The sequence below is a fragment of the Sesamum indicum genome, linkage group LG8, assembly GCF_000512975.1.
Source record: "Sesamum indicum cultivar Zhongzhi No. 13 linkage group LG8, S_indicum_v1.0, whole genome shotgun sequence".
Taxonomy (NCBI): domain Eukaryota; kingdom Viridiplantae; phylum Streptophyta; class Magnoliopsida; order Lamiales; family Pedaliaceae; genus Sesamum; species Sesamum indicum.
In genome coordinates, this window is record NC_026152.1 from 11,683,303 (window position 1) to 11,694,013 (window position 10,711).

At 35.4% G+C, this 10,711-nt stretch overlaps 3 protein-coding genes across 3 annotated transcripts in view; 1 reads left to right on the forward strand and 2 right to left on the reverse strand.

Annotated features, from left to right (window-relative positions):
* LOC105168299 (protein DETOXIFICATION 29-like) overlaps positions 1-1,087 on the forward strand; it is a 7,809-nt gene extending 6,722 nt beyond the window's left edge. The window contains exons 6-8 of the mRNA XM_011088325.2: positions 218-336; positions 569-655; positions 759-1,087. Of these exons, the coding sequence (XP_011086627.1) occupies positions 218-336; positions 569-655; positions 759-851 (299 nt within the window). The 3' untranslated portion in view covers positions 852-1,087. The remainder of the gene's footprint in view (positions 1-217; positions 337-568; positions 656-758) is intronic.
* On the reverse strand, positions 1,596-2,305 carry LOC105168300 (60S ribosomal protein L27a-3). The gene has a single exon (XM_011088326.2). The coding sequence runs from the start codon at positions 2,223-2,225 to the stop codon at positions 1,785-1,787; it is 441 nt and encodes a 146-aa protein (XP_011086628.1). The 5' UTR covers positions 2,226-2,305; the 3' UTR covers positions 1,596-1,784.
* LOC105168301 lies at positions 2,869-8,144 on the reverse strand. The gene is made up of 4 exons (XM_011088327.2): positions 7,563-8,144; positions 6,434-6,586; positions 6,143-6,348; positions 2,869-3,244 (listed from the first exon to the last, which is right to left on the reverse strand). The coding sequence occupies exons 1-4, from the start codon at positions 8,055-8,057 to the stop codon at positions 3,037-3,039; spliced, it is 1,062 nt and encodes a 353-aa protein (XP_011086629.1). The 5' UTR covers positions 8,058-8,144; the 3' UTR covers positions 2,869-3,036.

Here is a 10,711-nt window from a genome sequence, read left to right on the forward strand (position 1 = left end):
AAACCCCCCCCCCCCCAAACTAAATTTATTGTTTCTGTCTTACTTTCATGTTAAAGAACGCACGTCACAGATATATACTTATAGGTATAACAACGAGTTGAAACGTGATTGTGGACTGCAGAATCTACAAATCTTACATAACGCCTTGTTTTGTAAAATTCCAAATTTTAGATGAAAAAGTTTAGATTTATTGACAGAAGAAACCTTTGTGGTGCAGGAGTGGCTATCGGAGCTGGATGGCAAGCGTTGGTTGCCTATGTGAATATCGCATGCTACTACGTGTTTGGTATTCCCGTGGGTCTAATAATGGGATATGCCCTCAACATGGGTGTAAAAGTGAGTATACGTTCGTTACATGCTACAGTTTTGTTATATTGAGTAGGTAGATGGTTGAAACATAACTCATTTTCTTAAAAATGAGGGGTATATGACAATCGTTCATACACCAATACATGCACCATAAAGAATTGAATATATGATGAATACAACCCGGAATTTCTAAAATGAGATTATACAGAATAAGAGTACTAACATACAGTCGCAAATGGGATTTGCAATTAATTTACAGGGAATATGGTACGGAATGGTAGCAGGAACGGTTCTACAAACAATGGTGCTCTTCTGGATTGTTTACAAAACTAATTGGAACAAAGAGGTAAGAACACATGCATGCATAGCAGAATTGCACACTGTATTTGGCTAGTGCGTTTATTTCTCGACTTGTGAATACCTAATACGTTTGTGGGGTTGTGATTCAGGCGTCAGCTGCAGCTCAGAGGATCAAGCTGTGGGGTGGAGGAGATCAAAGAGAGGCTAAAACAAACGACGGTCGAGAAATAAACTATCTATGAAAGATTCAGCAGAAAGAAGCCTCTGGATTTTGTGTGCGCATTTGGAGAATTCTTGATTTGGTGTAATATAGAGCGAGTAGAGTCCAGTATGATGAAAATTGTGTGTAATTTATAGTTTGTCAAGATTGATGAGAATTGAAGAATTCTTTGTTTGGTGTCATTTTTTTGAAGTATTTTTGCTTTGTTTCTTGACCTAAAGTTTTGAAGAGAAATATAAAGACTTGTGTTTGTATTTATGGGATTCCTCAATTTGTAAGTTATATTAATATGAAATGAATCAGACATACTTAATTCTATGTCTTGCAAAGACATTCATGATACTTCTAAAATAAATATCCGTCATACTTTTAGTCGATGAGAAGTAAAATTAGTTCAAATCTTGTTTGACCAAACCTAGACCAATCAAGCAACAAATGAAATTCCTTTGTCATGTTTAATGTACAGTTCAAAAAGAGTCGAGACTAATAAGATCATTAGTGATTGATATGATTTAAATCGGATCTAACCATTCCTCAACCAATCGGGCAACAAATGAAATCCTCATGTTTAATGTACACATCATGTTTAATATACAGTTCACAAAGAGTCTGGGATTAATAAGTTTAGTAATTGATTTGATTCGACCCATCACACCAACCAGACAACAAAGAAATGAATTTGTTATCATATATATCAGTTCATCAGGAGTTTCTTGCATCATAGCTGCAGCAAGAATTATTTCATAAAACAGCATGAAGAGAGTACTGGACAATTTTGCAAGAATTCAGCAGCAGTAATCAGACACAAAAAAACATAAAAGGAACAACCTTTTCAACATAAACAAGTCTAAATCAGCTTAAACAAAAGATAACAGTGACAAAATCCAGTCCCAAAACTCCAAAATTGTATCTAAACCCTCCATATTTTTAGAAAATAACAAAAAACAAGAGAATCTTAAGCAGTGAGCACAACGGCGCCACCAGCCTCCTTGATCTTCTTTTCCGCAACCTTGGAGACAAGCTTCGCCTTCACCACTACCGGCTTGTTCTCCGGCAACGCACCCTTCCCCAAAACCTTGAAGTATCCGAACTGGGTGACGTCGATCAACGGGACATTGTCCTTGGACGCCTTGTCCTTGACTTCCTGGGGGATCATCGACCAGAGTTTGTCTACGTTGACGATGGGGCAATGGAACTTGTTGCGGAGCTTGTGGAAATACCGCATACCCACTTTCCCGAAGTACCCAGGGTGGTACTTGTCGAACAGGATGCGGTGGTGGTGCATGCCACCGGCGTTCCCGCGGCCTCCCGGGTGCTTGCGGTGTTTCCCGATGCGGCCATGCCCGGCGCTGACATGGCCTCGCTTCTTCCTGTTCTTCTTGAAGCGGGTGGTCATGACGGTTTACCGCGTGTTCTGTGTGTGCGTGTGACGGCGGCGTTGGCGTGAAGGGGGTGGTGAAAGGGGGAGATGAAGGACTTGGTATTTGAGGGTTTTGGATTTGTGAAAGTACTTTTATAGCCTTGGGGTGATTCTGGTTAGTGCTGAGGAATGAGGGGCATAGATGGAAGTTCACGTCATTAGTGATCGAAATTTGGGCCCTGGGGTTAAAGGTAGGGCTTCTTTGGAACGGGCTTGAAGTCTTGAACTGGATTGGGCTTCGACGCCCCCAACTGTATTTGAATCGGATTAAATAAAACTTTCAAAAAGTATATAATGTAATATCAATTTGTTAGTTATAAATTAATTATATATTAATCGAAAAATCATTAATTTTTATTAAAAATATAAATTAAGGTATTTAATATTTTTTTTTAAAGTTTGATATTCGGTTCGATTAATGGACACAAACTTAAAAATTCAACTGAATACCAAAAGTTAAAAAACCATGAAATACCAAATCGAATGTTTGATTCTGTTGATTTTTGGTCGATTAATTAAAAATTGCACACTCCTATTTCTTAATACACTAGGGGGTCGTTTATTTTTGTGTGGGATAAACTATTGATAGAACCTGATAAGATAAAATGTGGAGAAGAAATAAACAATAGAAACAAAAGTGTAATTCGAACATCAATTTCCAGGAGTGGAACTGTTTTACAATAGCAGTCGTGTATAATATATGGAGACATTTTACAACAATCTTAAACGAAAACTATACCCCATCAACAACACCAGCTAAAACAGAACAACTGTACAAATTTATGCTTTATCGCTGGAGAAACAGTGCAGCCCCAACGAGACCGATCCACAATGTTAACGACACCCAGAACGCACTGTTCTTCTCCAATCCAACTGGTGGTTTCCAAACCAAAAAGTCCCCCAAGTAGTCTTTGTTTGACGGAAGCTGATTTGTCGTGGAGCCGGTCATCCTTTGATCTCTGTCCTTGTATTTATCAGTCCAGCTAGCTGCATAACTGATGAGAATATAAAATGATTGAATCGTCAAACTTTTCATGAATTCCACACCTATGATGACAAAATATGACGATGGAGTTTTACTATGAATTCAGATGCAATTTAGATCAGAATCCAGCATGAAGGGAATGCATCAACACTGCCGTTTGAGATCAGGCATCTAGGAAAATTTGAGAGTAGTCCTAACTCTCAAGGTAAATTGCACCCACAGATATATGGGTATAGTACTGGAACAGATAGGACAAAGCACCAACTTGAAGATGGCTTACATGTAATGACTCCGAGTAGTGATGATCCACATAAAATTCTTCAATGGATCACCTAGACTTAAAGAACTGACTTTATTATAAAACGCAAGTTAATGAAGCAGAGATACATATGAATAGACAATAGACATTCTCAATTGAACCTCACATGATTACAAGATGCCACTGACAGTCAAAGCATAGAGTGATTTCCATCAGAAATTTAAGGCAATTAATTCATGGAATGCAAAAAGAATTGATCAATACTAATTTTCATCCAAGTGCATAGATGCTGTGAGTTTCTCTTATTGCTAATCTGTTTCAATTGACGGTAAGATCATAAATACCATAATTACACTAATGAGGAAACAAGGAGAATGTTTTCTGTGCCATGTACTTGAATTTGGTTCTTTTATTTTAACTTTTAAGAGCAGCTGCCGATGATAGAGTGGGATAATTTCAAGAACCTTTGTCGATGGTATTCTTGTTACCCTGTCACCCCCTCAATGTAATGGAAAAAAAAAAAAACTATAGTGCCCTTCCCTGGGGCTTGATCTAATTACATTCACACTTCTGAGATTTAAAAAATTACATCTAGCACTCTAATAATTTGCTATTATCTAACAAATTGACCCAATCATTAATAACATTAACAAAGTTTAATGATACCAACATAGAATTTTCATTCCACTTTACCCTTGAGTTGATTCATCAGTTGTTTGATAATTAGATAAAAGCCCTTAAAGTTTGAGATAGAGGTAGATACACCCTATAACGTATTTAAAATTACATATACCTTTCTCTACTAATATTTATCATCCCTGCAAATAATCTTAACATCTTACAATATTATTTGCATCATTTTTTTAGTAAAATGATAAATTTTAAATTGATTGCTAGTCTAAATTTATATAAGTTTCTCTAAAAGTTTGATAATGTTTAAACTCATCTTAAATTAATTTGATTTACACTTATCTAAAAAGTTTAGGGATAATTACACTCCCCTATCTTGATGTTTGGTGTAATTACACCTAAACCCCATGTGGTTTGAGAAATTACATCTAGCACCCCTGAGTTTTGCATGCATCTAACCTTTAAATCCCTCCATTAGTCAAATTCATCAAATTTGCTGTTAACAAAAAATCAGAAAAAAAAAATCTATATTTAACCCCCGTTGACTTATTATTTATTGCAGGCCAGATAAGTCTTTTTATGACCAAATTATACTCATACGTCTTCAAGCGTTAATGCATGTGAGAAGGTATATTTTCACTGTTAAAAGGGTAGTTTAGACGGAAAAAATTGTTTGACTTGCAATGAGTCAGTAATAAGTCAATCGACGGTAATTATCAATTTTTATTTTTATTTTTTTGTTAATATCAGCAAATTTAGTGAATTTTGACTATTTGAAGAACTTATATGTTAGACGAAAATAGATGTAATTTTTCAAAGCATAGGGGGTTTAGGTTTAATTACACTATACCTCAGGAGAGAGGAGTGTATTTCTCAAAAATTAATGTTCTAACTTGTGATAAAAAAAATTAAAATTATACCTCATAAAATTAATAAGATATTCTAAATTACGTCAATCATTTGAATTCAAAAAGCCAATTGAATATATCATTTATATTTAATTTGATAACCTTTTATCTTGTTTTTGGAAATTTAAGTTAATGAGTCTGGTTACATCATTACGATAATCATATGAAACAATTAGTTAGTTTTTAACATCGAATCAACTTTTTAGAAAATAACTTGAACTTTCTTACATTTGACAATAGAAATATAATATAAGCGAGTGAAATTTAGAAAGAGAAAAGATAACAACCTGAGTAATTCTTGGATAGGAGTTTGAAATTATCAACTTTGCTTTTGCTATATATACTTTTTTTAAAAGAATAAAAAAATTGTAAAAATATTTGGACGAGGTGGATGGAAAATTTTGAAAAACTGTAAAAAAAATTATTCACTTAGTTCAAAAAAAATTAGAAACTTTTAAAAAATAAGCAAAATAATAATTTATAGTTCACACTGACATTTTGGTCATTGTCGCCACAAAAAAGGAATAAAAATCTAACAGAAACTACCGGATTGAACTAATTGTTATATGAGCGATAAAATATAATTATGGACTTAAATTTGAATTAGAAATTTAGTTTACTCTATGGTTAAAAGTCCTTTAAATACTTAATATATTTTTATTATTTTATTTTAATAAATATTAAATTTGGAGGTCTAGCCATAAAATAATTTTTAGTTTAAGGAGGCAATTATAATATGACAAACCTTAGGTGATGTGTCATAATTCAAATAAACCTCAAGGAGGTTTATGTGATTTACAATGAAGGGTAAATGAGTAATTTATCAAGAATATTAGGGTTTTTTAACGGTCGTGAATGTTACGGAGGTAGAAGTAAACTTTCAAATTCGAACTTTCAAATTCGAGGAAGTCTAAGTGTAATAAGACCAAACCTCATTGGAGGGTATTGTAATTATCCCAAAAAATTGCTTATGGGGTTTTTAGTGTGATTATTCAAACAGTAGAGTTAATTCCTTTTAAGCATAATTGTGGAGGTATTGATGTAATTTATCCAAATATATAAGAACATGGAAAAGCATATTTCAAGACAACGAATATAGTATTCTGCTTACCTGTCATAGCTAGAACCTATCAGTGGGATGGTTACCATCTCTTCTTGAGTTATCTTAAGCTTGGGTGCTTGCAGTATGTAGCGCAGGTCTGCAGCCTGGCGCCGAATACTGACGCTAGGATGCTTCTTTTCCAGTTGCTGATACAGAGCAATGCAGTCTGCGTGGCGATTATTAGCCTCATAAGCCATAGCCAACCATATTTGTATCTGAAGATAAGAAGAGAACTATGAAATTAGGTTGAAAATCTGGAGGGAAGAACTACGTCTATACATAATACAGACAACTACCAACCTCACCGCCAAACAAGGTGGGCCTAGGAATTATCGTGAGGGCACCTTCAAGAAACTCAATGGCACGTCCATACATACCCCTTCCATATGCTTTCTGACCCAATTCAAACATCAACTGAGCCGTTTTTCTTCGTTCAGCTTGCTCCTTTGCGACCTATTTTTCATACCAAATAATGGATATCTCTTTACTATCACTCATCAAATAAATATAAGACAACCTGAAGTTCATTTCTTTCTTTTCTATTAAGCAAGTAAATATTTCATCTAAGCCAAGGGCCTTCAAACAGCTAAAATTCTATGTACACATTTGCACACAGCTAATACCATCTATCGCTAGCAAAAGAAAAGAAATCGACTGGACGATATTGTTAATTGTTACAACTTAAATTACTTCTTTCAGTGAACAGTTTATTGGAGAAACTTCTTAAGACAAACGAACTTCAAAGAAAGATCATACTACAACTACTTGTCATATTCACTTAGATTCTACAAGACAACTACAAAACGGACGATCTCTCTCAAAGCACAAGTTTCTCAAGTCCATCAAGCTGACAACGTATCCCAAATTATAATTAATAAACACGAAATGAACTGGTCAATAGATAGAATACTAAAAAGAATGCACAAAGAAGCAAAACAGAATAAGTAAACTAAGAGCAGATAATGCAGGTTAATTCTTTCATTTTTTATTACATGGAGACAATAAGCAATTAGTTTATGCGAGCAACAAAGAGACATCATTAAAAAACTCTCCAGACTTATCCAAGACCTGCTTTCGCGAAAAGATTAGTTTATTTACAGAACTATAACATCCCGGTGGGGTTTGTTAGTAAGATAGTAAGAAATTCCAGTTCCCAACCTCTTCAACGCCCTGATGTGTTTTCCCGTCCCCTCAGCATCAACCATGGGATTATAAAACCAGCAAAATCAAAAAAGTTAGGTCTAAAATACTAATTTCCATCTCTATCTTTTCCATTCCTCAAAATTGTTTCAGTCCATTAACATTATCTGGGGAATCATAACTTCAAAACTCAAATGAAATGCTCCAAGTGTCAATTACTGATAGTGATGACTTTGTCCGGCAAGGTATATGGAAAATGAAAAAAAATTAAAAGTTCAAGAACAGAGACCTTTTCCAGTTCTTTCTTGACTCTCATGCGTTTCTGCTCTTCAGTCTCCTCATCCGGCTCACCATCACTATCACCATCAGCATACTCTTGATCAACTTTATACTGCAATTCTTCGGCTTTCTTCTCCAACTCCCTCATTTCCTCAATCTCCTTCACTCTCTTCCTCATCTCCGCCTCCCAATCGAACCCATCATCTTCTCCGAGCTCATCGTCGAACCCGTTCCCGTTCCCATTCTCGTCGTCGCTGGAATTCTCGTACTGCACTTCGTTCACCTTCGACTGATTCGACTTCCTCTTGTTAACATACCTCTCTCTGTGATCGAATACTGACTCAAACGCCGCATGGAAATTCGGGTTCTGGTGAAGATCCTTCTTGAACAGGTTCAAGACGGCGTCGGAGGGGACGAGGCGGAGCCGGCGGTCAGGAATCACAGCACGGTGAGAGGAAGTGGAGAGGTCGATGAATGGAGAAACGTTGCCAAGAACTACGGCCATGCCGACGGCGTCGTATTAGAGACGAATTCTGATGTTTATCTGCGGAAGTTCTGGTTTGGAAGTTCTGTTGGAAAGGAGATGGAGATGGAGATATTTTTAGAAAGTGGAAAGAAAAAGACTGAAAAGGACCGGAAGTTTGCTCCGTCGGGGGACGGAGTCGGGTGGATTTCGAGGGGTATTATTGTCTGGTGGAAAAGAGAGACGTGGCGCTCTGGGATGAGCGTAGAGCCGTGTGGCTGCTGCCGCCGCTACTGTTTCGAATTTTCTCACGGCAACAACTATTCAGCCTTTATTTTTATTTAAGATTAATTGAATTTACAAAATATGCGCGGGCTCTAACAACAATTTCATTCTTATTAATTATTTTTTATTTAATTCTTTATTATATTAATTAAAAAATTAATTTTAATCATGATGCTAATTTTGACATTTAATAATTTTTAAATTCAAATTTGATACTCCTAAAAATGTAGACGTCAAACAAAGAGCCCTATATTAACACGCGAAATGGCCTAAGCTGCTAGGCAGGCTGAGGGGGGACATGAAGGCCCAGAAGAGGGAAGGGGTGATAGGCTTCAAGTCCCTAATTTAAGGTGAAGGCCCAATTAAGACCAAGCCCAAATTAGCAAGCTTTGGCACAACACCTTGTTGGTGGCTGTAATGGAGGCACTATCTAGTTGTGTGAGCAGCCCTAACACTTCAATTTGAACGTCCAAAGCAGCCTACTAAAGTACCCCAAAATCTAGGAGCCTTGAACCAAGGAATCCCCTCAATCACCTCGTAGAGAATGTGGATGAGACCTTATCTGCCTATAAATCCCAAACCCCTCATTCAAGAAAGTTAAACTTTCAATTATACTTATACACAAGAGATTGAAAGACGCATTGGGTTATTGTTATCCTACTTCTTTGTCATTATTTTAAGTACTTTTTTTTTTTTCGTTTCGTATCAACTTGAGCATTGAAATTCTAATAGTTTTTTGTCGGTTCTCAAACGTTTTAGAGCTTGCAAAATCAAAATTCAAGAATCTCTAATTGGACCTCATCTGACAAGCATTTTTGCTCACGTTGACAATAACATCCATAAAAAATAATCTGACCAAAATGACCTACCAGAAAGAGAAAATTGCATAAGCCTAAAGGACCTTTGGACCTGAGAAACCCTAATAAGGTTGAGAGGCCCAACTCGAATAAGGGCCCAGACAGGAGTACGCCCTCGTAGAGGTCAGGTGGTGAATCCACGTAGGATTGCCTGCTCTATGCCATCCAAAGATTCGTTGGGTACAAATAGCTTCCAACTGCCAAAGTCAGGACACGTTTTAAATTGCTTGGATAAAGAGTTAAGTATCCATGCTTTTCACTAGCAACATGCATAACATACATCATGACTATTAATATAATCCATAGTACGGGCCTCAATCTTTAACATCAATTAAGAGGATCTTAAAATATGGTCTCAGTATTTAACACTAATTGAGATGGTCTTAACATATATATTCTCATTTTTTAACCTCAATTGAGAGGGTTCAAAACAACTCCAATTTTTTTCAATTAACAGTAATTTCTTTAAGGGTTAAGTACATTCCATCTATCAGCCGATGAACTTTAGCAGCTTCATCATTACTTAAAAGTAAAATAACATTTGTAACGCATGTTTAAATTTTGAAAATAAGTCCAAAAATAAAAGAAACAGAATAATTTTTGACACAATATAAAGACTTTGAAAATTTCAAGATTAATGAAGTGCTTGCATCAACATTTGACAGAAAATCCTATCACATGTATCTCAAATTTGAGCTTATAAAAATATCACGTGGTCTCATCACATTTTGCTTCAAATCCAAACCTCTCATAAGAAATCAAAAAATGTTGAAAGAAACATCACGTAAGAGGGAAGAAACCAGTTATATACTCAGTATATGATCATAAAAATTTTGTTAGATTTACGTCTAAATTATGTTAGTGCTAGTGTAACAATATTATAAAATCTAATACAATTGAAAAATTCCTGGTATTTTATGAATAATTGGAAGATACAATAAGGTTTCATTAAAAAAAGTTTAATGTATAAATAAAATGATTTTTTTCTATGCCGAAAAACTATTCCATCAAAAAACACTGATAGAGTTAACTCTCGTTTGAAACTCATTCTTTATTAAATCCAAAATTTTCCGATCAATTTTAGAAATTTCTAATTCATACAACTAAATACATACTAGTCCGAACATTGTTATACCAATAATTCAAGACCTTAAATTAGTAGTAATTGGTTAGAAGCGATCTCAAATTCGCAGCGATAGAGCGCCTCGACTCTCTGTATCTCCTTTTTACCACAATGCTATTTATATTCGACAACTTTAGACTTAAAACATGAGTTTATAGTGATGCAAGGTTGGAGTTTTTGTTTATTCAGAGGTGTGTGGAAGAAAATGTTTTACAGTTTGAATGTAGTGTGTTTACCTATTTTTTGGGATGATGGTTGAGTATAGATAGGCTTGGAAAGCTGAATTCTAACAAAAGTTTTTCAAAAATATTTTAGGCTAAATTGCATTTTACTCCCATGTATTTTCCAAAAATGGCAAAAAACTCCCATATATTTTAAAAATAAACAAAAAATCCCATGTGATTTCTAAAACCCAGCGTAAAACCTCCCTT